General features: G+C 38.8%; 1 protein-coding gene across 1 annotated transcript in view; it reads right to left on the bottom strand.

Moving 5' to 3' along the window:
* Positions 1-6,090, bottom strand: part of VPS13B (vacuolar protein sorting 13 homolog B) — an 829,147-nt gene extending 823,057 nt beyond the window's left edge. Inside the window, exons 1-2 of the mRNA XM_037730112.1 lie at positions 5,804-6,090; positions 5,245-5,418 (exon numbers count right to left, since the gene is read on the bottom strand). Of these exons, the coding sequence (XP_037586040.1) occupies positions 5,245-5,391 (147 nt within the window). The 5' untranslated portion in view covers positions 5,392-5,418; positions 5,804-6,090. The remainder of the gene's footprint in view (positions 1-5,244; positions 5,419-5,803) is intronic.
* Between the last annotated feature and the right edge of the window lie 21,610 nt (positions 6,091-27,700).

Raw genomic sequence — 27,700 nt, 5'->3', positions numbered from 1 at the left:
AGAGAAATGCAAATTAAAACCACATTGAGATATCATTTCATACCCATTAGGATAGCTATATTTAAACAAACAGAAAACAACAAGTGTTAGCGCAGATATGGAGCACTTTGAACCTTAGCACATTGCTGGTAGGAATGTAAAACAATGCAATCACTGTGGAAAACAGTATGGTGATTCCTCAAAAAATAAACACAGAATTGCCATATGATCTAGCAATCCCACTTCTGGGTATATACCCAAATAAATTAAAAGCAGGGTCTCAGGTATATTTGTACACCTACCCTCATATCACCATTATAGGCAAAAGATGGAGGCAACCTAAATGTCTATCAATGAATGAATAAACAAACAAAATGTGGCATGTACATATAACTGATTATTTAGACTTAAAAACAAAGGACATAGTGGCATATACTATAACATAAATAAGCGTTTTTAGACATTGTACTAAGTGAAATATGCCAATAACAAAAGAACAAACACTGAATGATCCTATTCATATGAGATACTTAAAATAGTCAAATTCATACAATCATAAGTAAAATGGTGGTTGCAAGGGGCTAGGAAGAGGAGAAAATAGGAAGTTAGCATCTAATGGGTACAGAATTTCAGTTTGGGAAGATGAAAACATTCTAGAGATGGGTAGTAATGATGGTTACACAACAATGTAAACATAAGTAATATCACAGAATTGTATATTTAAAAATAGTTAAGATAGGCCAGCCACAATGGCTCACACCTGTAATCCCAGCACTTTGGGAGGCCAAGGTGGGTGGACCACCTGAGGTCAGGAGTTCAAGACCACCCTGGCCAACATAGTGAAACCCCATCTCTACTAAAAATACAAAAAATTAGCTGGGCATTGTGATGGGCACCAGTAATTCCAGTTACTCAGGAGGCTGAGGCAGAAGAATCACTTGAACCCGGGAAGTGGAGGTTGCAGTAATCTGAGATAGCACCATAACACTCCAGCCTGGGCAACAAGAGTGAAACCTATCTCAAAAAAATAAAAATTGGTTAAGATGATGTTATATTATATACATTCTATCACAATTTTAAAAAACTACTAACATTGATCTTATATAAACTGTCAGAGATCATAAAAAGAGAGAGTACTTCACAAATAATAAGGCAAATATATATTTTTATAGATGACATTCAAAACTAGGTAATAACATTACAAGAAAGGAAAATCACAGGCTAGTATCACTTATAAGCAAAGACACAACAAAACCAATCAAAATTTAACAAATTGAATCCAATAATATGTAAAAATGATAATATATAATCAGGTTTATCCCAGGAACACAAGGTTAAGATTTGAAAACAATGTAATTTACCACATTAACAAAATAAAAGAGAAAAATCACGTATCAACTCATTAAATGTAATATATGATAAAATTCAGCTTTCATTCATGATTTTTAAAACTCATTGGAAAAGTAGGAAAAGAAGATCTCAACTCAACAAAGGGTATTTATGGATAACAACATACTTAACGGTAAAACACTAAACACTTTCCCACTGAAATTAGAAACAAAAAAGGATGAATGTCTATTCTCAGGATCTCTACCACATATTATATAAGAGGTCCTAGCCCAGTGCAATAATGAAATAAAACGAAATAAAAGATACAAGTATTGGATAGAAAGATGTAAAACTGTCATTATTTGCAGATGACATGATTGAACATAGACAACCAAAAGAACCTACCAAAAACTGTGAGACATGTTAGGCTACTAGCTAGAAGGTCAACATACCAAAATCCATTTGATTTCTCTGTACTAGTAACAAATTATTAGAAAATAAAGGGGTTTTTTCATTTGTTTTTGTTTTTTGGGACAGTCTCACTTTGTCACCCAGGCTGGAGTGCAGGGGCATGATCTTGGCTCACTGCAACCTCCACCTCCCCGGTTCAAGTGATTCTCGTGCCTCAGCATCCCAAGTAGCTGGGATTACAGGCGTGCGCCACCACACCTGGCTAATTTTTTTGTAATTTTAGAAGAGATGGGGTTTTGCCATATTGGCCAGGCTGTTTCAAACTACTGACCTCAAATGATCCACCCACCTCGGCCTCCCAAAGTGCTATGATTGGTTACAGGCAAGAGCCACTGAGCCTAGCCAGAAAATAAAGTTTTTAAAAATCTACTTAAACATCAGTAAAAAACAGATGAAATTCAATGAAATACATGCAAAATTTCTCTAAAAAGTTCAAAACACTGCTGAGAGAAATTAAAGGCCTAAAAATATGAAAAGCATTGCTCTGTATATGAATTGAAAAACTCAAAACTATGTCAACTCAGTATGTTAATATGTTAATTCATCCAAAATTGATCTACAGATTCAATGTAATCCCAGAAAAAACACCAACAGCTTTCCTTTTTGGAAATTAATTCTAAAAGTTACAAGTTGAAATCAAAATGTATATGATAAGCCGGGAGTGGTGGCTCACGCATGTAATCCCAGCACTTTGGGAGACCAAGGCAGGTGGATCACCTGAGGTCAGGAGCTCGAGACCAGCCTGGCCAACATGGTGAAACGCAGTCTCTAGTAAAAATACAAAAATTACCCAGGCATGATGGTGCATGCCTATAATTCCAGCTACTAGGGAGGCTGTGGCAGGAAAATTACTTGAACCTGGGAGGCGAAGGTTGCACTGAGCCGAGATGGAGCCACTGCACTCCAGCCTGGGTAACAGAACAAGACTCAAAAAATAAATAAATAAAATGTATATGGAAATACAAAGGACTTAAAATAGTTATGACAATCTTGAAGGAGAAAAGAACAAAATTGTACTGATTACGCTGAGATATCAAGTCTCATTATAACAGCTACGGTAACCATATGGAGTGACACAAGAATAGACAAATAGATGAAAGAGTTCAGAAACAAATCCACATACATATGGCAACCTGATTTACAGCAAAGGCTTACTGTAATTGAGTAGGGAAACAAGAGTTCAAGAATTGGTATAGATCAACTGACAATCAATGGGAAAAAAATTAATCTTGACATCTATTACATATATGCAGAAAAACTAATTTGAGATGAATCATGGAATTCAATAAAGCTCCCAAAATAAATAGAAAAGAACATCTTCATGACATTGGTGTTAAGTAACGATTTCTTAAGCAACACAAGAAAAACCCTAACCGCAAGGGAAAAGATTGATAAATTGGACCTCAGTAAAATTATTAACTTTTATTCATCAAGACACCTTTATGAGTAAAGTGACAAGCCACAAACTGAGAGTAAATATTGCAAAACATATATGCTGGCAAAGGACTCATTTCCAAAATATATAAAGAATTTTTATACATCAATAATACAGAAAACCCATTTTTTAAAAAAGGAAAAAAGAATTCACAAAATAAAGATAGGTAAAAGGCCAATAAGAATATTAAGAAGGTGCTCAACATCATTAGTCATTAGGAAAATGCAAGTTAAAATTACAATGAGATACCACTACACACCCACTGGAAAGGCTAACATTAAAATAATAAATATACCAAGTAGCAGCAAAAATGTAAAATACCTAGAATGCTCATACATTGTTGGTGAGACTGGAATTGTTACAGCCACTTTGAAAGACTATTTGGCAGTATGAAAGCTAAACACATGCCTACCTTCTAGGTATACACCTAAGAGAAATTAATACTTATGTTATCAAGATTCATGTACTAGAATGTTCATGGAAGCTTTCTTCACAAGCCAAAAATATTAAAAACTCAAGTGTCCATCAACAGGAGAAAAGTAAATTGTAGAATCTTTATGCAATGGAATAGTAATGGCAATACAAAAAACAAACTCATCTAACAACATGGGTTAATCTTAGAAATGTTGAAAGAAAAAAAGCCAAACATTAAGTGATTTCAACTTATTTCAGGTTCAAAAACAGGTAAAAGGTATCTATGCTGACAGAAGTCAGATTACCAGTCACCTCTTTCAGGAGTGGGGAGTACTTTCCCCCACCCCCCAAGAAGGAGTCTCACTCTGTCACCCAGGATGGAGTGCAGCGGCATGATCTCAGTTCACCGCAACCTCCACCTCCCAGATAAAAGCAATTCTCCTGCCTCAGCCTCCCAAATAGTTGGGATTATAGGCACATGCCACCATGTCCTGCTAATTTTCTGTATTTTTAGTAGAGATGGGGTTTCACCATGTTGGCCAGGCTGGTCTTGAACTCCTGACCTCGTGATCCACCCATCTCGGCCTCCCAAAGTACTGGGATTAGAAGCATGGGCCACCACGCCCAGCCTGGAGTACTTATTAAAAGTAAAACAGGTGAGCCTTTTGGGGTGCTGGAAACATTCTATTTTTTTAATTGGACAGTAGTTGCACAGATGTAAAACATTTTAAAATTGAGCTGTTATACTTGGGATTTGTACTCAGTAAAAAAAAAAACTAAAGTGAAAATATTGAAAATATCCACTCAACCTTGGAAAGAGGAAAAAGAAGCAGCCAGGAATATTATTTCTTAGTGTTAAGTCTAGATTGACTTAACAAAAGAGTAATAAAAGAGGCTGTGGACTATAACTACAAATTATCAATAACTATCACTGTCAGATTAAGTCTTCCCTTATCCTAAAAACCAGTTGGTCTCTGACTCTTCTGAGTTTCCACAGATGCTCAAGCCTAACAGAATTTCTTGGCATATGTTACTAATAAATGTACTAAATGAATTAATGAATACGTGAACCCTCAAGTTACAGTTTCTTGCATCAGACCAATCTCATGTTAAAAGGAACTAAAACGATTAATAAAGAAGTTTCCAATTTTACTGCCATTCTCAATGTATCTACTCAACACTCTGAGGATGCCGTGGGAAATGTGATCTGAACCTGCTCTTTTTTTTTTTTTTTTTTTTTTCTTTTTTTTTTTCTCAGCCCCACCAGCCAGCCACCCTTCCTGCTGGCTTTCAAACCCTTCCATTGCCCAAAAAGGATGAGAATGTAATCGAGTGGAGACATTACAGGCTCACACATAATTTTGACAATGTAAATTAGCATATTCGTAATGCTTGAAAATTGACTATACAGACTGAACAATTCTGACACAAACAATGAAATCGTTTTCCTGTCAAAGCAACTTTGAGTAATCCCATTCTAATATACCATCACTAGGAACAAACTACTTTTTAAAATTATGTAGGCCGGGACCAGTGGCTCACGCCTACAATCCCAGTACTTTGGGAGACCGAGGTGGTGGATCACCTGAGGTCGGAATGACAGCTACATAGCTTACCTGTTCCAACACATCCAACTTTAACTCGAGCTTGCTGAGTACCACATCTCCGCCCCATAGTGAAAGCTGTAGATCCGACGGCTTTAAGTTCTTGATGTAGCGATTCACATAGCTCATTAAAATTGGAGTTACATATGACTCCAGCATCTTTTAAGGTAAGGAGTCAAAGTCAAGCTGAAAGAAGTAAAGACAGAAACGTTAGAAGTTGGCGGTACAATGAAGAAAAAAGCGTTAGTTATCCGGCAGAAAGCAGTAAGTTCCCACCAAAGGGGCTGTTCGCCTCCTCTTAGAAGCAGAGAAAACTCAAGTAGACCCCCAGCTCCAGCTGCGACTTCCTCACCAGTACACCACCACTAGCCAGGCGAAGTAAGGAAGAGATACTGACCAGAAGACAGCGTGTCCCTCAGACTGGAAGAATGAAGTGAAGCAGGCTCACCAACCCAGCCACCCCGCGAGGCCCTCGCCTCCCGGAACCCAGCCGGATCTGCCACCAGAGAACCAGAGCTAAAGCCAGGCTCCCTCCTGCTCCCACTCTCTCTGCACTCCACCCTCCGCTCACTTGCCAGAGCACCGCGGCCTTCCCTCCACCTCCAGGTTCCCGGCACCCGCCCCCGCCGGCAGCGCGGCTCCCGTATCGCGCCACTTCCGGGTGTGCGGCACTTGGTGCTCAAAACAAACTGCCCCTCCACCGCCGCCACTCTACGCAGCCGGACCAGATTTCTCAGGGTGGAGAAGCTACTCTGCGCGTCTTCGTGGAGGAGAACTCTTGCCTTCGGCTAGTCAGGGTCCCTGCTCCGACCCTGCTAGACAAAGCTCTAGGAAGTGTCTGAGGGGGTGAGGGGAACCGTAAAGTGGAAGCACCCGAGATCCGGAAGTGGCGCTCCGGTGAAAAGGTGGCTGCAGATGCTGGGGCCGGCTGCGCTGCGGTGGTTCCCCAGGTGGAGGTCCGGCCTGGGTGGGGAAGCACAGGGGGATGCTGGTTCGATTCGGAGAAAGAGACCAGACCTAGCACTTAAAGCCCTGAAAAAATAGAGTGGGTTGTTTTTCTTGATAAATGAAAGGACTGCGAAGAGGAACTTGGGTTCAGTGAGGAGGGCAGAAGCAATAGGCCGCTGGTAGGAGGAGCAAGTGACAGATTTAAACTTAGTTCCGAGGTTTATTTGCTGGAAGGAAGGCGGATGTGGGAAGAGAAATGAGATTCAGACGTATACCGTTGTAGGATGCGTTTTGGCCACACGTGTAGACAAGCTCTCGCATTCTGTTACTTTCACAAAGCAATGACAAAGTATTCCCTACTTGGCTGATGAGGGGCGGAGGAGGGATGGTAAAGAGAAGATTGCAGGGAACCGTAGGATTGCAGTCTGACGTGGGATTTAGGGAAGCTGCGGGAATAACCAAAATGAAAGCGGAATTGAGAGTTCTAGAGACAAAGTGAAAGTAACTAGTAAATAATGAATCCAGAGTTGTAAGCGTCGGTGTTGGTTGTATTAGGCTGTAATGAGTCTATAAAATATTACCTTTCCGTATAATAGCTTGCAAGCTAACAAAGTCAAGAAACTCAAATATTAACTCTGAAAATATACATTGAACTTAGAGGAATCACATAGACATGCTGCCCAAGTTTTGCCCAGCTTGTCTTATTTTTGGTTACCTCTGAAGAAAGCACCTTACCAGTGCATTTTGAAAGTAAACTCCTGGCCAGGCCTGCACAGCTTGGCACATTGGGAGGCCAAGGCTTCCAAAACCCGCCTCTACAAAAATAATAATAATACAAAATTAGCTGGGCGTGGTGGCCTGACTAGTCCTTGCTACTCGAGAGGCTGAGGTGAGAGGATCACTGGAGCCCAGTAGGTGGAAGCTGCAGTGAGCAGTGATCACACCACTGCACTCCAGCCTGGGCGATAGAGTGAGACCCTGTCCAAAAGATTTTAAAAAAATCAAACTAGGCTTCTTAAAAGGTAATTAAATACCCATCCAGGCCTAAAGCTCTTTCCTGGATTTCAAAATTACCATTTCTTGAAAGAGCTTCATTAACTGCAATAGAAAAGAGGCCTGAGGATACCAAGGTGTTTAGATTCATTATTGAAAATAAGGAAATAAGTTCCACCAAAAAGGCAGCAGCTAATTGCTAATTCAGAGCAGCTGTTCTGTCACAAAAACAACGCCTTCATTAATAACTCAAATAATTCAGTATTATCAAAATTTACCAAATTATACAAATGAATTATTTCTTTTTTAGTTGTCTGCTTCATCTGAAACACAGGTCAAAGGCACGACTTAGAGGTTTTGACATAAAGAAAATGGTTTTACTAATTGTGTAGAACCTCTTGGTGGTCTACAACACTAGCTCCAGGTCTTGTCATTTTTCTAGAGAAAAAGGGGCCTAGGGTTTTTTTTTTTTTTTTTTTAGACAAGAGTTTTGCTCTTGTTGCCCAGGCTGGAGTGCAATGGCACAATCTCAGCTCACTGCAACCTCCACCTCCCTGGTTCAAGTGATTGTCCTGCCTCAGTCTCCCACATAGCTGGGATTGCGGGCATGCGTCACCATGCCTGGCTAATCTTGTCTTTTTAGTAGAGACAGGATTTCTCCATGTTGATCAGGCTGGTCTCAAACTCCTGACTTTAGGTGATCCGCCCACCTTCAGCTTCCCAAAGTGCTGAGATTACAGATGTGAGCCAACGCACCTGGCCAAGGGCCTAGTTTTCTAATATGGTGATGTATTAAATAAAAACACTATATTAAGATAAATTGGCCAAATATAAAAGTGGAAATGTGACTAAGATGTTTGAACAAATAACATGGAATGCTAAACACTTTTTGTTCTCATGTGCGTTTTTCTCCTGGAACCAACAAAAAATAGCCAAATTCCTCACTTGGGAAAATTATCTGGGAACTGTGTTTTGGTTTAAGTATCAAAAAGTTTGTAGTTTTCAACCTGTGCTCCACTGTGCCCTTTACCATAAGTAGTCAAGATAAATTTAATTCCTTTTCACTGATAGTTTCATTGATCATTTTTTTAAATGTCAAATGGCAAGCCTTTTCCAAATCTACTACTATTATGTCTTCGTATTGTAAGATTTTTCTTCCCCCGACAAATAGTTTAAGTGTTCTCAAGAAGACTTTGAGGCAGATTGGTTCTGTAGAGGCAGGCCTAATTCTTGATCTTAACAGGAAACCTTCAAGTTTCTCCCCATTTAGTATACGGTTAGCTGTAGGGTTTTTGTAGATGTTCTTTAGCAAGCTAAAGCTCACTGAAATTTGTTATCATAACATGGGTATTAGATTTTGTCAAATGCTTTTTCTGCATCTATTGATATGAACACATGATTTTTCTTCTTTAGCCTGTTAATGTGATTAATTACAATAATTGATTAGTTGAATGTGTAACCAGCCTTGCATACTTTGGATAAGTCCCACTTCGTCATTGTTTATACTTCCTCTTATACATTGTTGGATTTAATTTGCTAGTATTTTTTTGAAGATTTCTGCATCTGTGTTCATGAGAAATATTGATTTAGTTTTCTTATAATGTCTTTATCTGATTTGGGTATTGTAGTAATGCTGGGCTCATGAATAAGTTAGGAAGTATTCCTTTGCTTCTATCATCTGGAAGAGATTATACAGAATTGGTATAATTTCTTCCTTAAATGTTTGGTATTACTCAGATGAATCCACCTCAGATAGTGTTTTCCATGTTAGAAGGTTATTAACCATTCTGCTTCTTCATTTCTGTTTGTATTTATTTTATTTATTTCCATCTCCCTGCTTACATTTTCCAGCTGCAAGATTTAAAAATTTTAAAAGGTGGAGAAAGGCTTTTTTTTTTTATTTCGTTTTCTACTATGTGTAGTATATATATGGGATCTTCAACTACAGGGTCCTGTATCCCTAATGCCTCGCATATTATGTGGTACCTAATAGGTTATGTCAGTGATTGATTTGCTTTAACAATTATTCAGAAAATCTGCTTACCTTTTCTTTCTGTACACATGGCTAGATTATTATTCTGGCTAATAGCCAGGTTTTGTCAGGTAACTGAGTTCTAATCACCTGAATGTGGATACAAGTGATGTAGGCACAGGCCTGGCTCATAAAAGCCTCCCACATGATAGCTTTAGTCTTTCTCCATTGCCAAGCAGGATAAAAATGTGCAGAGGATTCCAGGGTCTAAGGAGACGTTAAGGACAAAAACAAACTAGGAGATTGAGTCTATAAATCATTGCCTAGAGAAACAACCATTGATAACTAACATCCATTAGGATTTTCCATGATTGAAAAATAAACTACTGTTAAACTTACTGAGATATGGAGGGTTATCTGTCACAGCAAGAAGTATTATTTTAAATAATTCATATAATAAACATAAGCTGATCTTAATTCAACTTTGTTATTTCAGAAACGTTAAAATTGTAATCAACCAGAATCTTCTGACTTTATTTCTCCCCTTTTGAGAAGGAAAAAAGAAAAACCATTAATTGCTACAATCAATAGAACAACAAAGTTTTCTGGATTTAAAGTCATACACATTAAGCAGCTGTATAATGCACTTCTGACTGGCTTCCTAAAGAGTTGCAGCATGTAAAGATTCTTTATATAGCCTCAGAGTTAAGTGTGAACAAATATTCAATCACATAGACGTTACCTCATTTTGATAATTGGGCACAGTATAGTTCATAAGTCCAATTGGCAAGAAATTAATAATAATCATGATTGGCTCAAATTATTTATGTATATTGTTTGATATTCTGAATTTACTCATTAACTCAGACATTCTTTGAATGCCTGCTATGTGTTATACGCCATACCAGTTACTTAGGCAGCCCACATTGAAGGAGCTCCGTTTCGTTGGAATCACAGATATAAATGACTAATTAAAATATTATATGATTAAGTGGATTATGTAAAAAGTGCTGTGGGACACTGAAAAAAATCATATAGAACTATGTGAGAAAATCAGTAAAGGCTTAAGAGAGGAATTACCAATTACAGATAACAATGTATTTTTTTTCCACTAACCTAAGCCTTTCAAGCAAAATCAGAAAGCTGTAGTTTTCAATAAAATAAATCACCAATGGAATGGCCTGGTTTAAGACCCTTTTGGAAGACACAAAGAGTCCTAGAACTCTCTACTACATCAAAATAAATTGGAGGGATAGGCAAACATGCCAATATAACTGAATAAAGAGCCCAGAAAGAAACCCCTTCAAACATGACATCTTTATATATGACAGAGTAGGATTGCAAATCAATGGCAAAGAGTTTGCATATTTCAATCATTGATACTGGAACAATTACTCCCTATATGGAGAAAGATTTAAATTAGAATCCTACCTCATATGTAGGAAAGAAGTCCAAGTTTTATGAAGCCAAAAACTTACAATTTGGGGATTCCTAAGGAAATTCCAAAATAAATTATTTTTGAAAATTTTATAAAAACACAACCCATGTGAACATTACTTGGGCTTCTCCCAGAGCCTTGAAAAGAGCTCATGCAAGTGATGGCAGAGTAAATCTACTGCTGTCCACAGCAAACACAAAAATAAACTCCAAATGGATTAAGAATTCAATGTGAATTTTTTTAATTTTTAGAGAAATTATAGGAGAAAAATCATTATGCCTCAGAGAGGAAGGGTTTCTTAAGTAAGGCATAAAGATATAAAGAGGACAAACTTTCAAAGAAAAGCTTAATAAGTTGTTCATCAAATAACATGTCAAAATACAAGCCACAGGCTGGGTCAAGATGATTATGTTCATTACTCAACAAAGAAAAGAATTCATTTTATAATAAACTACAAATTAATGAACAAATTCAATAGAAAACTGAGCAATTCATAAAAGAGGAAACCCAAATGTGTAATAATCACAAGAAAACACGTTCAGCTTCACTAATCAGGGGTGTTCAATTTAAAACAATAATGATCTATTCCATACCTATCAAATTGACAATATTTTTAATGTATAATGTCAATGAGTGGCATGATAGGAACCTAGTACACTGTTACTGAGAGCAACACAGTGGAGAGGAATTAAGCAACATCCAGCAGAGTTGAAGATGTATGCCCTATGACCCAACAATTCTATTTGTAAATATTATAGAAACTTGCATGTATGCACAAGGAGATAGTTTAATACTGTCTTGCAGCATTGTTTGTACAGGTTGAGGATCCCTTATCCAAAATGCTTGGGACCAGAAGTGTTTCAGATTTCAAATATTTTCAGATATTGGAATATTTGCATTATACTTACAAACTCAGCAACACTAATCCAAAAATGTAAAATCCTCCAAAGACTATTTCCTTTGAGGGTCATGCTGGCCCTCAAAAACTCAGATTTTGGAGCATTTTTGATTTGGGAATTAGGATGCTCAACCTGTTTAAGTAAAACAGTAGAAACAATTGAAATGTCCGTTGGACAGTAGTTAACTGTTATATTCATACAATAAAATATTATATACTAGTGAAAATGAATGTTATGACTTTCAAATATTTCACCTACAGTGAGAAATATATTTCACACCATGACTTAATACATATATGCATACATGTATACATCACATACATATATGTATATAGGCATTAAATTGAGTACTTATGATATATTTTATTTTCTGTTCTGTTTTTTTCTAAAGCAATTCATGACCAGCTAAATTGATTTTGTATGCTACTAATGATTTGAAACCTACAATTTCAAAAACAAAAACCAAGTTACATATTTATCAACATGAATAAATCTGAAGAAATAACAATATAACATATAGTGTGTGTGGGTCTACGTATATGTCTATACATACACACATATACATGTATATGGCGTTCAAGAAATGCTATATATTATGATAGCTACATCTATATATAGGAATAACTTTTTAAACTTTTATGAGAAAGGTAAATAAATTCAGGATAGTATTATTACCCTGAAGAGGAAGACATGGGAAAATATAATGGGAAGGAAATACTGGCTACTTCAACTATATCTGTAATGTTTTACTTCTCTTCCAATAGGAAAAATGTTAATATTTGATAGGTGTTGAGTAACTGGGTGTTATTTTATGTTTTATATATTTTCAAAATACTTGATTATTAAAAATTAACTAGAACAGTATTTCTCAACTTTACATCACACTTTGAAAAATCTTCTCACTTTTCTCACTTTTTCCAAAAAGGAATTTACAGGTATTTGATTATCTTAATTATTTATAGCAAAGTTTAAAGAAACAAAAGTTGCTGGGTATAGTGGCTCACACCTGTAATCTCAGCACTTGGGAGGCCAGGGCAAGAGGATCACTTGAGGCCAGGAGTTGGAGACCAGCCTGGGCAACATAGTGAGACCCCATCTCTGAATATAAATATACATACATTATATATATATATATATTTTTTTTTTTTTAATTAGCCAGGTGTGGTGGTATGCACCTGTAGTCCTAGCTACTCGAGAGACTGAGGCAAGAGAATCACGAATCACTTAAGATCAGGTCAAGGCTGCAATGGGCTATTGTGCTACTGCTTTCTAGCCAGAGTGACAGAGCAAGACTCTGTGTCTGAAAAAATAAATAAGGTAAAATAAAAATAAGAGGCCCAGTGCAGTGTCCTATGCCCATAATCATTCCCAATACTTCAGGAGGCCAAGGCAGGAGGATCACTTGAAACCAGGAGTTTAAGACCAGCCTGTGCAACACAGTAAGACCCGATTTCTACAAAAAATAAACAATTAGCTGGGCATGGTGTTGCACGCTTGTAGTTCCAGCTGCTTGGGAGGCTGAGATGGGAGGATTGCTTGAGCCTGGAAGGTTATGGCTGTAGTGAGCCAAGATGGCATCACTGCACTCCAGCCTGGGTCTCAAAGAAATACGGCCAGGAGTGGCGGCTCACACCTGTAATCCCAACACTGGGAGGCCGAGGCAGGCAGATCATTTGAGGTCAGGAGTTTGAGAACAGCCTGACCAACATGGTGAAACCTCATCTCTACTGAAAATACAAAAAAATTAGTGGAGCATGGTGGTACCTGTCTGTAGTCTCAGCTGCTAGGGAGGCTGAGGCAGGAGAATCGCTTCAACCAAGGAGGCAGAAGTTGCAGTGAGCAAAGATCATGCTGCTGCCCTCCAGCTTGAGAGACAGAGCGAGATGCTGTATGAAAAAAGAAAAAAGGAATAAAAAAATTTTTAAGTAGTGGTCAAACTTTAGGGCTATCGTAAGTATCTTTTTTTTTTTTTTCCCAAGACAAAGTCTGACTCTGCTGCCCAGACTGGGGTGTGGTGGTGCAATCATATAGCTCACTGTAAACTCAAATTCCTGGGCTCAAGTGATCCTCCTGCCTCAGCCTCCTAACTAGGACTACAGATGCGCTTCACCATGCCTGGCTAATTTTAAATATATTTTTTTCCTAATGTATGTGTGTATGCATATGTGTGTGTGTGTATATGAAATGGGGTCTCACTATATTGCCCAGGCTGGTCTTGAACTCCTTAACTGATTCTCCAGCCTTGGCCTCCTAAAGTACTGGGAGGCCACAACTGGCCACTAGAGACCTTTTTTTCTCCAATTTTGCCACACAAATTAATAGAGATACTAGGTATAGTGGACTAAATAGTGACCAAAACAACATGGCCACATCCTAATTCCCAGAACCTATTACTATTGCCATATATAGTAAAAGACTGAATATTATCTTGTAATGCAAAATACATAATTAAGAATTTTGGGAGTGGGGGGTAGGGGAGGGATAGCATTAGGAGAAATACCTAATGTAGATGACGGGGTGATGGATGCAGCAAACCACCATGGCATGTGTGGTGGTTTGCTGTATCCATCATCCAGAACTTAAAGTACAATTAAAAAAAAAAAATTTTAAGGGCCACCACGGTGGCCAATGCCTGTAATCCCAGCACTTTGGGAGGTAGAGGTGGGTAAATCACCTGAGGTCAGGAGTTCAAGACCAGCCGGGCCAACATGGCAAAACCCCATCTCTACTAAATATACAAAAATTAGCCATGTGAGGTGGCATGCACCTGTAATCCCAGCTACTCGGGAGGCTGAGGTAGTTTGAACCTAGGAGGCGGGGGTTGCAGTGAGCCAAATTGCGCCACTGCACTCCAGCCTGGGCAACAGAGCAAGACTCCATATCAAAAAAAAAAAAAGAATTTTAAGAGGAGCATTATCCTGGATTTTCCAGGTGAGCTCTAAATCCAATGACAAGTGTCCTTACAAGAATGAGGCTAAGGCAGATAAATACAGACAGGAGGAAGCAATGCCACCATGACAACACAGACTGGAATAACACAGCTAACAGTCAAGGAAGCCAAGAACCACCAGAAACTGGAAGAGACAAAATCAGATTCTCCTCTAGAGCCTCCAGAGAGAGTATAGCCCTGCTGACACCTTGACTTTGAACTTCTGACCTCCAGCATTGTGAAAGAATAAACTTCTGTTGTTTAAGCCACCCAGTTCACAGTCATTGGTTATAACAGTCATATTTTAAGAAGAAAGCTCAGGAAATAAATTTGGTGTAAGGAAATGCTATAGGAAATCTAGGTCCACCTTCCTGGTTATTGTGACAAGGGCTAAATACTTTTCTTGACTAATTAGCAACATCAGAAACATCTGTAGAGTCTTTTTCTACATGAATTTCCTTATTGGTTGCAGTGGTTTTAAAATATGTCTACAAATTCTTTAATTGTACCCTCTTCAAAAGGTGGAGCCTAATTCTCCTCCCTTTGAGTATGGATTATATTTATTGACTTCTAACAAATACAATGTGGCAGAAGTGACCGTGTATGACTTCCGAAATTAGGACATAAAAGGCTTTGTGGCTTCCTCCTTGTTCTTTCACTTGGATTATTCACTCTGGGAGAAACTAGCTGCCATGTCATAAGGATACTCAAGATGCACTATGCAATGTCCACATGGCAAAAAACTTAGTCCTTCTGCCAATAGGAAGCCCAAGAACTTGGGCTTTCTGAGCACAGTCAGCCTTAAAATGACTATAGTTTGGGATGACATCTTGACTGCAACCTCATTAGAGACCCTGAGCCAGAACCCCCTAGGTAAGGTGCTCCTAAATTCCTGAACCACAGCAAAAATTGTAAGATAATATTTAGTGCTTTAATCTACCAGATTTTGAGGTAATTTTTTTTTTCGAAACACAGTTTCGCTCTTGTCACCCAGGCTGGAGTGCAATGGCATGATCTCGTCTTACTGCAACCTCCACCTCCCAGGTTCAGTTGATTCTCCTGCCTCAGCCTCCTGAGTAGCTGGGATTACAGGCGCCCACCATCATGCCCAGCTAATTTTTGTATTAGTAGAGATGGGGTTTCACCATGTTGGCCAGGCTGGTCTGAAACTCTTGAGCTCAGGTGATCTACCGTCCTTGGTCTCCCGAAGTGCTGGGATTACATTTGTAAGCCACCACACCCGGCCTTGAAGTAATTCGTACACAGATAACTAATACATTGATGCTTCTTCTAAATAAAGTGCCATTTTTGTTCAAGAAGCCTTAGCATAACAAATATACCAATCCTATGAATCTCTAGAAGTTGTCATGTAGTAAATGATTACTGACACACTATAAGTTATAATACCTTAAGAATAATACCGTTCATTCAGTACTTAATATATACATACATGAATTTTATAAACGCAGAAACTTAGCCTAGTTCCCCTATTATTAACATCGTACGTGAGTATGGTACATTAGTAATGATCAGTGAACAAATCTCAATCCATTATTACTAATTAAATTTCATACTTTATTCAAATTTCCTTACTTTCTCTTTAATCTCTAAAGTTCTATGAATCCATGGTTCTATTTCTGCACTAATTCACCTGTGTTTTTTCTATATACTTCTGCATCTAAAATACTATTTTTACTAGATTTTTTTAACCAAACTAATTTCATTGAAGGTCTTCCAAAGTATGAACACTTTTATTTTAAAGTTTTCTTAATATTCTCACGACAACATAAAAATTTAAGGAAGTCTGTTTGTCATCAAAAAGGTGTTTTGGTAACTTGTTCTGTTAGGTTTGCAAACTTTTCATACTATTTGCCCTTACATCACTTCCATGCTATTTCCTTTTCTTTTAGGGCATTACTTTTTTTCAAAATGTTGAAATAAAGAAATGTTTATACATTATATTTTTAAGTATCAATTTCCTTAATCTACTAAGGTAAACTTTTCTCAAGGCATTTTTACTTAAAAGGATGTTACATAGAAAAAAATAGTAGAGGAACAATAATACCTGACACACTTCAAATGTTCTTTGAACTTTGTTAGTTTAGTGTCAGTTATTGACTGCTTGGATTGGAGAATCTCCTGCTCATATCAGTAACAGCCAGTCAAAATTATCAAGAACACATCACAGGAATCACTGTCATCAGTTATTGATAGAAAGGAAGATTGCACAGTGAGTTGATGTATTCAATAGAAGGGTGTATGTGGTAGAAAGAAAATAAAAATTGTAAATGTAAGTCAACAGTAAATCCAAAAGCCATGTCTTCCAAGGGAAATTTAAAAACTATGTTTCCTACTTCCTTTCATCATTACAAGAGTTATTCGTTTCTGGTTCAAAAATCTTGTTTACCTCCTTTTGAAAGTTATTCTTTAAAACATTAGGCCAGATGAGCTAATTTCAGATGGCTTATTTACCTGCTCTTGGATTTATATGCCACCTGCTTTTGCTTTTTCTACAGATGCAAAGTCAACCTCTGGGGCAAAATTCCACCTTTCTCTTTCTGCCACACAAGTGGTAAATAACATGACCCAATAAATTTTAGCATTTCCCCAAATGTGTAGGATACAAAAAATGTATTCATTCATGTGAGATATAAAAATGTACACTCACACTTCTGAAATCAACAGCCAGCCATTTCACACTTGGGCCAAAGGCAAACAAACATAATTCTCACTGGCAGCTGGACAACATTCCGAGCTGCCACCACATTAATTAACTCACCTCAATCAGATTCCACTTCAACTTGCACAGCTTGCTGCCAAGAAGCCTAGCAATAAATTGTTAGGTTAAATACTGAACAAGGTAGGCAAATACCATATGGTATGTTGTTATAGAGGCTGGGATAGTCTTGTTTAACACTAGTAGCAGGGTTTTCCATTTAATTTTTATTGTTGTCTCTAGTGATTTGAGAAAAATGAGTATATGTTCTTGTTGATAAATGAAATTGCATGCCTTATTGTGAAGGGGAATGGGATGGTAACAAGTTAACAAAACACCTTTGTCCACAAGCTTCTATAATTGATATCCCCTAAATCTGAAGACAACAGCTTACTTAACAAGTGCTGGGAGCCCATTAATGGTAAATTATTGGTATTAAACCTTTGGGGGAATGTCAATGAACAAAGAACTCAAATTCTCTTATTGGGAATTTACAAATAAATACAAACTACTTATAATTAAAAAAAATTGTAGCTTGAGAGTCAAGATTTAAGTATGAGTCCAGTTTCTGCCTCTGAATGGCTGTCCACTTCAGCCAAATCACTTGACTTCTCTCAAATTATGTCCTGTTTTATGAAGGAGTAGAATGGTTCCCAAACCTTAATGCACATATCATTTTAAGGAGCTTGTTAAAAATGCAGATTCTGGCCAGGCGCGGTGGCTCACGCCTATAATCCCAGCACTTTGGGAGGCCAAGGCTGGTAGATCATGAAGTCAGGAGTTCAAGACCAGCCTGGCCAACATGGTGAAAACCCATCTCTACTAAAGATACAAAATATTAGCTGGGCATGGTAGCATGCACACCTGTAATCCTAGCTACTCAAGAGGCTAAAGCAGGAGAATTGCTTGAACCCAGGAGGTGGAGGCTCACTAGCCAAGATTGTGCCATTGCACTCCAGCCTGGGCAACAGGGCAAGATTCTGTCTCAAAAAGAAAAAAGTGCAGTTTCTTGGATTCCACCCTTGGCTTGAAATTGATTAGTTTTGACATGGATCCTAGTAGTCTGAATTTATAATAAGCAAGAAATTATTTTGTAGATATAGAACCCATACTTTGAGGAATAACTGGACTACATTTTCTATCCCTTTACCTCTGACAGTGTATTATTCTAATTACCAATTAATATCATTGTTTTTTTCTTCTTCTTCTTTTTTCAATTGCATTTTAGGTTTTGGGGTACATGTGAAGAACATGCAAGATTGCTGCATAGGTACACACATGGCAGTGTGATTTGCTGCCTTTCTCCCCTTCACCTATATCTGGCATTTCTCCCCATGCTATCTCACCCCAACTCCCCACCCCCCCCACTGTCCCTCCTCTATTTCCCCCCAACAGACCCCAGTGCGTGATGCTCCCCTCCCTGTGTCCATGTGTTTTCATTGCTCAACACCCACCTATGAGTGAGAACATGTGGTGTTTGATTTTCTGTTCTTGTGTCAGTTTGCTGAGAATGATGGTTTCCAGGATTATCCATGTCCCTACAAAGGACATGAACTCATCATTTTTGATGGCTGCATAATATTCCATGGTGTATATGTGCCACATTTTCCCTGTCCAGTCTGTCATTGATGGGCATTTGGGTTGGTTCCAGGTCTTTGCTATTGTAAACTGTGCTGCAATGAACATTCGTGTGCATGTGTCCTTATAGTAGAACGATTTATAATCCTTTGGATATATACCCAGTAATGGGATTGCTGGGTCAAATGGAATTTCTATTTCTAGGTCCTTGAGGAATCGCCACACTGTCTTCCACAATGGTTGAACTAATTTACACTCCGATCAACAGTGTAAAAGTGTTCCTATTTCTCCACATCCTCTCCAGCATCTGTTGTCTCCAGATATTTTAATGATCGCCATTCTAACTGGCGTGAGATGGTATCTCAATGTAGTTTTGATTTGCATTTCTCTAATGACCAGTGATAATGAGCATTTTTCATGTTTGTTGGCCTCATGTATGTCTTCTTTTGTAAAGTGTCTGTTCATATCCTTCGCCCACTTTTGAATGGGCTTGTTTTTTTCTTGTAAATCTGTTTTACTTCTTTGTAAATTCTGGATATCAGCTGTTTGTCAGATGGGTAGACTGCAAAAATTTTTCCCATTCTGTTGGTTGCCAATTCACTCTAATGACTGTTTCTTTTGTGGAGTTTGATTAGGTCCCATTTGTCTATTTTGGCTTTTGTTGCCAATGCTTTTGGTGTTTTAGTCATGAAGTCCTTGCCTACGCCTATGTCCTGAATGGTTTTGCCTAGATTTTCTTCTAGGGTTTTTATGGTGTTAGGTCTTATGTTTAAGTCTTTAATCCATCTGGAGTTAATTTTAGTGTAAGGCGTCAGGAAAGGGTCCAGTTTCTGCTTTCTGCACATGGCTAGCCAGTTTTCCCAACACCATTTATTAAACAGGGACTCCTTTCCCCATTGCTTGTTTTTGTCTGGTTTGTCAAAGATCGGATGGTTGTAGATATGTTGTGTTGCCTCCAAGGCCTCTGTTCTGTTCCATTGGTCTATATCTCTGTTTTGGTATCAGTACCATGCTGTTTTGATTACTGTAGCCTTAGAGTATAGTTTGAAGTCCAGTAGTGTGATGTCTCCCGCTTTGTTCTTTTTGCTTAGAATTGACTTGGCTATGCGGGCTCTCTTTTGGTTCCATATGAAGTTTAAGGTGTTTTTTTCTAGTTCTGTGAAGAAGGTCATTGGTAGCTTGATGGGGATAGCATTGAATCTGTAAATTACTTTAGGCAGTATGGCCATTTTCACAATATTGATTCTTCCTAACCATGAACATGGAATGTTTCTCCATCTGTTTGTGTCCTCTCTTATCTTGTTGAGGAGTGGTTTGTAGTTCTCCTTGAAGAGGTCCTTTACCTTCTTGATAGTTGTATTCCTAGGTATTTTATTCTCTTTGTGGCAGTTGTGAATGGCAGTCGTTCTTGATTTGGCTCTCTTTAAGTCTGTTATTGGTGTATAGGAATGCTTGTGATTTTTGCACATTGATTTTGTATCCTGAGACTTTGCTGAACTTGCTTATCAGTTTCAGGAGATTTTGGGCTGAGACCATGGGGTCTTCTAGATATACAATCACGTTGTCTGCAAGTAGAGATAATTTGATTTCCTCCTTTCCTATTTGAATACATTTTATTTCTTTTTCTTGCCTGATTGCTTTGGCTAGAACTTCCAGTACTATATTGAACAGAAGTGGTGAGAGAGGGCATCCTTGTCTAGTGCCAGATTTCAAAGGGAATGCTTCCAGTTTTTGCCCATTCAGTATGATATTGGCTGTTGGTTTGACATAAGTAGCTTTTATTATTTTGAGATACGTTCCATCAATACCTAGTTAATTGAGGGTTTTTAGCATAAAGGGCTGTTGAATTTTGTCAAAGGCCTTCTCTGCATCAATTGAGATAATCATGTAGTTTTTGTCTTTGGTTCTGTTTATGTGGTGAATTATGTTTATAGACTTGTGTATGTTGAACCAGCCTTGCATCCCTGGGATGAATCCTACTTGATCATGGTGGATAAGCTTTTTGATGTGCTGTTGCAATGAGCTTGCCAGTATTTTATTGAAGATTTTTGCATCTATGTTCATCATGGATATTGGCCTGAAGTTTTCTTTTCTTGCTGAGTCTCTGCAGGTTTTGGTATCAGGATGATGTTGGTTTCATAAACTATGATTTGCAAAGGACTCCCTTGTTTTTTATTGTTTGGAATAGTTTCAGAAGGAATGGTACCAGCTCCTCTTTGTATGTCTGGTAGAATTGGGCTGTGAACCCATCTGGACCTGGGCTTTTTTTGGGTGGTAGGCTCTTAATTGCTGCCTCAACGTCAGACCTTGCTATTCAGGGTTTTGACTTCTTCCTGGTTTAGGCATGGGAGGAGGCAAGTGTCCAGGAATTTATCCATTTCTTCCAGGTTTACTAGTTTATGTGCATAGAGTTGTTTGTAATAATCTCTGATGATGGTTTGAATTTCTGTGGAATCTGTGGTGATATCCCCTTTATCGTTTTTTATTGCATTTATTTTATTATTCTCTTTCTTTTTTATTAATCTGGCTAGCTGTCTGTCTATTTTGTTGATCTTTTCAAAAAACCAGCTCCTGAATTTATTGATCTTTTGAAAGGTTTTTTGTGTCTCCTTCAGTCCTGCTCTGATCTTAGTTATGTCTTGTCTTCTGCTAGGTTTTCAGTTTTTTTGATCTTGCTCCTCTAGCTCTTTAAATTTTGATGAGAGGGTGTCAATTTTAGATCTCTCCTTGCTTCACATGTGGGCATTTATTGCTATCTGTTTTCCTCTAGAGACTGCTTTAAATGTGTCCCAGAGATTCTGGTATGTTCTGTCTTCATTCTCATTAGTTTTGAAGAACATCTTTATTTCTGCCTTCATTTCATTGTTTATCCAGTCAACATTCAGAAGCCTGTTGTTCAGTTTCCATGAAGCTGTGCGGTTCTGAGTTCGTTTCTGAATTCTGAGTTCTAACTTGATTGCACTGTGGTCTGAGAGATTGTTTGTTATGATTTCCATTCTTTTGCATTTGCTGAGGAGTGATTTACTTCCAATTTTGTGGTCAATTTTAGAGTAGGTGTGATGTGGTGCTGAGAAGAACGTATATTTTGTGGATTTGGGGTGGGGAGTTCCGTAAATGTCTGTTAGGTTTGCTTGTTCCAGGTCTGAGTTCAAGTCCTGGGTATCCTTGTTAATTTTCTGTCTGGTTGATCTGTCTAATATTGACAATGGGGTGTTAAAGTCTCCCACTATTACTATGTGGGAGTCAAAGTCTCTTTTTAAATCATTAATAACTTGCCTTATGTATCTGGGTCCTTCTGTATTGGGTGCGTATATATTTAGGATCATTAGCTCTTCTTGTTGCATTGATCCTTTATCCATTATGTAATGTCCTTTTTCATCTCTTTTGATCTTTGTTGCTTTAAAGTCTACTTTATCAGAGACGAGAATTGCAACTCCTGCTTTTTTTTGCTCTCCATTTGCTTGGTAAGTCTTCCTCCATTCCTTTATTTTGAGCCTTTGTGTATCCTTGCATGTGAGATGGGTTTCCTGGATACGGCACACCGATGGGTTTTGGCTTTTTATCCAATTTGCCAGTCTGTGTCTTTTGATTGGGGTATTTAGCCTATTTACATTTAGGGTTAATTTTGGGGGGGGTTAATATTGTTATGTGTGAATTTAATCCTGCCATTTTGATGCTAGCTGGCTGTTTTGCCCCTTAGTTGATGCAGTTTCTTCATTGTGTTGATGCTCTTTACCATTTGGTGTGTCTTTGGAGTGGCTGGTACTGGTTGTTACTTTCTATGTTTAGTGCCTCTTTCAGGAGCTCTTGTGAAGCAGGCCTGGTGGTGATGAAATCTCTGAGTACTTGCTTGTTCGTGAAGGATTTTATTTTTCCTTCACTTATGAAGCTTAGTTTGGCTGCATAGGAGATTCTGGGTTGAAAGTTCTTTTCTTTAAGGATGTTGAATATTGGCCCCCATTCTATTCTGGCTTGTAGGGTTTCTGCTGAGAGATCTGCTGTGAGTCTGATGGGCTTCCCTTTGTGGCTAACCCGACCTTTCTCTCTGGCTGCCCTTAGCATTTTCTCCTTCATTTCAACCCTGGTGAATCTGACGATTATGTGCCTTGGGGTTGCTCTTCTTGAGGAATATCTTTGTGGTGTTGTCTATATTACCTGGATTTGAATATTGGCCTGCCTTGCTAGGTTGGGGAAGTTTTCCTGGATAATATCCTGAAGAGTATTTTCCAGCTTGGACTGATTCTCTCTGTCACATTTGGGTACGCCTATCAAATGTAGATTAGGTCTTTTCACATAATCCCATATTTCTTGGAGACTTTGTTCATTCCCTTTTACCCTTTTTTCTCTGATCTTGCCTTCTCGTTTTATTTCATTGAGTTGATCTTCGACCTGTAATTTCCTTTCTTCTGCTTGGTTAAGTCTGATGTTGAAACTTGTATATGCTTCGTGAAGTTCTCGTGTTGTGTTTTTCAGCTCCATCAATTCACTTATATTCCTCTCTAAGTTGTCCATTCTCGTTAGCATTTCGTCAAATCTTTTTTCAAGGTTCTTAGTTTTTTGCATTGGGTTAGAACATGTTCTTTTAGCTCACAGAAGTTTCTTATTACCCACCTTCTGAAGCCTGAATCTGTCAATTCGTCACACTCCTTCTACTTCCAGCCTTGTTCCCTTGCTGGTGAAGAGTTGTGATCCCTTGTAGGAGGAGAGGTGTTCTGGTTTTGGGTGTTTTCATCCTTTTTGCACTGGTTTCTTCCCATCTTTGTGGATTTATCCACCTGTTGTCTTTGTAGTTGTTGACTTTCAGATTGGGTCTCTGAGTGGACATCCAGTTTGTTGATAATTATTTCTTTCTGTTTCTTAGTTTTCCTTCTAACAGTCTGGCCCCTCTCCTGTATGACTGCTGAGGTCCACTCCAGGCCCTGCTTGCCTGGGGATCACCTGCAATGGCTGCAGAACAGTAAGGGTTGCTGCCAGTTTCTTCTTCTGCTATCTTTGTCCCAGAAGGATACCTGCCAAATGTCAGTCTGAGCTCTCCTTTATGAGGTGACTCTTTGGATATATGCGGGTCAGGGAGCTGCTTGAGAATACAGTCTGTGCTTTACAGGAGCTCAAGTGCTAAGCTGTGAGTTCCGTTGTTCATTCAGAGCTGCTGCGCAGGTACGTTTAAGTCTGGTGCAGCAGAACTCCTAAACCCCCTTTTTTTCCCAGGTGATCTGTCCCAGGGAGTTAGGGCTTTATTTATGAGTTTCTGTTGTGCTGCTGCCTTTTTTTCAGGGCAGCCCTGCCCAGCAAGGAGGCAGCCTAGTCACTGTCTGCCTGCAGAGGCTTTGCTGACCTACTGTGGGCTCCGCCCTGCTGCCGTGTGAACTTCCCTGCAGTGCTGTTTATATGGGTGTAGTTAGAACTGCCTCGGCAATGGTGGCCCACCTCTGTAATGGCGGACTCTCTCTGTAATGGCAGGCTGCCTCTGCAGTGGTGGACTACCTCCATAATGGTGGAGTTCCTCAATAATGGCGGACGCCCCTCCCTCACAGAGCTGGACCTTCCTGGTTTCAGCTGTGCTTGCTGTGAAACTCTCAACCCAGAGCGTTTCCAATTGCTGTTTTTTTGTGGGTGTGGGACCAGCCGAGCCTGATCACCTGGCTCCCTGCCTCAGAGCCTTTTTTTTAGTTGAAGGGTCAACTCTCTCCCAGGTGTTCCAGTCGCCTGTTGAAAAGGTGCCAGGATCTGTGTGATTTCCCGTGTGGCAAACCACTGCACCAGCTGAAACAGCAGCACTGAGATTCGTGGCGCTTTTTTGCCCGGGAATCTCCTGGCCTGGCTCCCTGTTTCAGTCGCCTTGTTAATCAGATGAATGGGCGACTCTGCCTTCCCGAAGCTCCAATCGCCAGCTAAAATGTCGCCCAGACCCGTGTATTTTGTATGGAGAACCACTGTGCCGGGGCGCTGGCAAAACAACCGCGCCAGCCAAAACAGCCGTGCTGGCGATCCATGGGGCTCCTCCACCTGGGAATCTCCTGGTCTGAGGGCAATAAAAATCCGTCTGGAAATGTGGCATCCACTCACCCTCTGTGCTTTCACTGGGCACTGCAATCCTGAGCTGCTCCTAATTGGCCATCTTGGATCCCTCCAATATCATTGTTTTATAACTTGTGGTGTGATTTTGAAAAGTGGTATAATTGGGAGTGGTAACTCAAGCCTTAATATGCAATAGGTAGTTCAAAATCCTAGTGAAAAAAGACTGAGAACACTTGAATATGACTACCCAAATGCCTGTGAGCATTTTCTTGGGATCGTAGGATGGGTGATAGCTAACTGTTCCCTCCAGAAAATTTGCCTGTATACATAGTAAGACTCCAAATCTAAACAAAGAAAAACACTGAAAACCATCCTACAGCTTTATTCATATTCCTGATCACTCACCCAAGAGAAGGCTTTCTGTGCCCTAAGGGTGTTGTAACGAATGCTCATTTCTTTTGCTTCTTGTGTATCTGGTATATTCTGCTTCTTTGTTAAATTCTGAAATCAAAAACAAGTATTTTGTACTTGTGAGATTTCAAAAGTCTAGGAACTTTTGAAAACCTCATTCTTTTAGCTTCTAGGACATGATTTGATAAGTAAAGACAAAGCTCTTGCTGGAAAAAGCTCTTATAACTTATTAAATAGGGCCATATGAATTTATACTAATCCAGGTATCTTTTTCCATCTGATTCCTCTTATGACTAGCAGAAAGCCATAAGATAGCTGTCTGGGGCCAGCCTTAAATTAGGAAAAGAGCATGCTTCCCAGGTCACATAAGAGGGTGTGCAACACAGGCTTTTCTCACCATGTTACAAACTTAACAGACTTGACACTCCAAAACTAGATAGTATTATTTTACTTTTAAAACTGTGAAATCACCTTTGTTATTCGTTTCTATCAGTGGGGATTGTAAAACCGAAATGTAGTAGTTGCTTTAAATAAGTCTGATTCTCTTACATTTAATCAGTTCTTTCCAAGCTACTTTAATTGTCACAGACATTCCCAAGTTTTAATAATGTTTCTCAGAGTGTGGGTAGATTATCCTTATTGGTCTTTGTATTCTCCTCAGCCACTAAAATCAGGCTCTTAACTTGTAAACTCTCAATAATGGAATGTTGCCCTAAGATATTTTGGCAGAAAAGCAAGTGTTGAATCCTGCTGCAGACTTCCTCATCCCCTGCAGGTGGTGCTGGGAGATTGGTTCTCTATTTACTTATTTAATCATAATTAGTTGGGCTAGTAAAGGTGTTCTCAGTTCTTGGTTTAAAGCTGTTGCAAGTATCTAAATTTCTTCCTCCCCTTCACTGTTGTTATTGAGTTACAGGGGAGAACAAAACGACTAAAAAAGGTGATCCAACTGAAGAAAATAGGGACATTAAGATAACTGATGGTGTCTCCCATGCCTAGCAGTAGAAAGATGCTGCAGGACTTTAAAAGAAAGAGAATTTGTACACTCTTACTTTCAAAAGAGAACACATATTCAGGAAATTTTTCTGTAGAACTATCTGACTATCTCACCAGATCTACTGTTATTAACTCTGGTACTGAATCTGTCATCCTTATATGTCAAATATTTCTCACCATGGTCATATATCAGTGGTTGTTAGTATTTGGGACTTAAAGGTTTCCTGTACAATGCAGTTTATGACACCACCCAATTACGGTTAGCAGCCCTCTCCTCTGTCTTCATCCAGATTAATTAATGTATTGCTTATTTTACTATCTGAATCTTCCACTTAGTTGGGAGCTCCTATAAAGTACAGATTGTGTCTTTATCATCTTTGAATCACTAGTTCTTACCTTGCTTCCTTGAATGTAGCAAACACTAAATACATTAAATGAATAAAGCAATCAACAAATCAATTAGAATTCTGCCAGCCACATAACTTTAGAATTGCCTGAAACCAAGTATGAATTTCTCTTCTATCATTCCTACCCTGAAGCTTTCTGATGCCAAAATTAGAGGTCAGGGAAGATGGTTGTAATTTAGGAAGCTGGTATTTTTAATTGATAAAACATGAACCCCCAACATACATTTCTAGCCATATCTCCTCTACCTCCCCCATATGAATCTTTCAAAACTACCAGATTGGTCTGTTTGCTCTCTCTGTAACATATCTTATGACTTCCTACTTCTGAAATTATGCCATCCCTCTATTTTGACCTTAGTTTCTTTTAATCAGTGGTTCTAAGAGTGCTTCTCGGAGGCCCGCCCACAATGTCAGTACTATGCTCACAATAATACAAAGATGGTGCTTGCCTTTTTACTCTCTTATTCTGTTACAGGTGTACAGTAGAGTTTTCCAGAGGCTACATGACATGCACTATCACATGCTTCAGTACGACCGAAGCAAATATAAGAATCCACCTGTCTCCTATTAAAATGCAAAATGTAAAACAATACCACTTTCCTGTTTTTGTTTGGGGAAATACAGTTACTTTCATAAAAATATTTATGTTAACATGTAATTTAGGTTAAAATAAATATGTTTGAATTATCTCAGTTTTAATTTCTAATATGGTAAATACAGATAGGTATAACCCATATAAACAAAAGCTATTTGGGGTTCTCAATAATATTGAAATACAGGGGTCCTAAGGCCAAAGAATTTCACAATGCTAATCTAAGTCTTCCTTACCCATTAAAGTCCAAATGAAGGCCGGGAACAGTAGCTAATGCCTGTAACCCCAGTGCTTTGGGAGGCTGAGAGAGGATGATTATTTGAGGCCAGGAGTTTGAGACCACACAGGGGAACATACAGAGACCCTGTTTCTACAAAAAAAATTTTTTAAAGTAAGTCATGGTGGCACGTATCTGTAGTCCTAACTAGTTGGGAGGCTGAGGCAGGAAGATCACTTGAGCCCAGAAGCCTGAGGCTACAGTGAGGTATGGTCCCGCCACTGCACTCCAGCCTAGCTGACAGAGCAAAATCCTGTCTCTGAAAAAATAAATAAAATTGTTTTAAACTAAAAA

This window comes from Cebus imitator, unplaced genomic scaffold (genome assembly GCF_001604975.1).
Source record: "Cebus imitator isolate Cc_AM_T3 unplaced genomic scaffold, Cebus_imitator-1.0 Scaffold331, whole genome shotgun sequence".
Classification (NCBI taxonomy): Eukaryota; Metazoa; Chordata; class Mammalia; order Primates; family Cebidae; genus Cebus; species Cebus imitator.
This window is presented reverse-complemented; position numbering and strand designations above follow the sequence as displayed.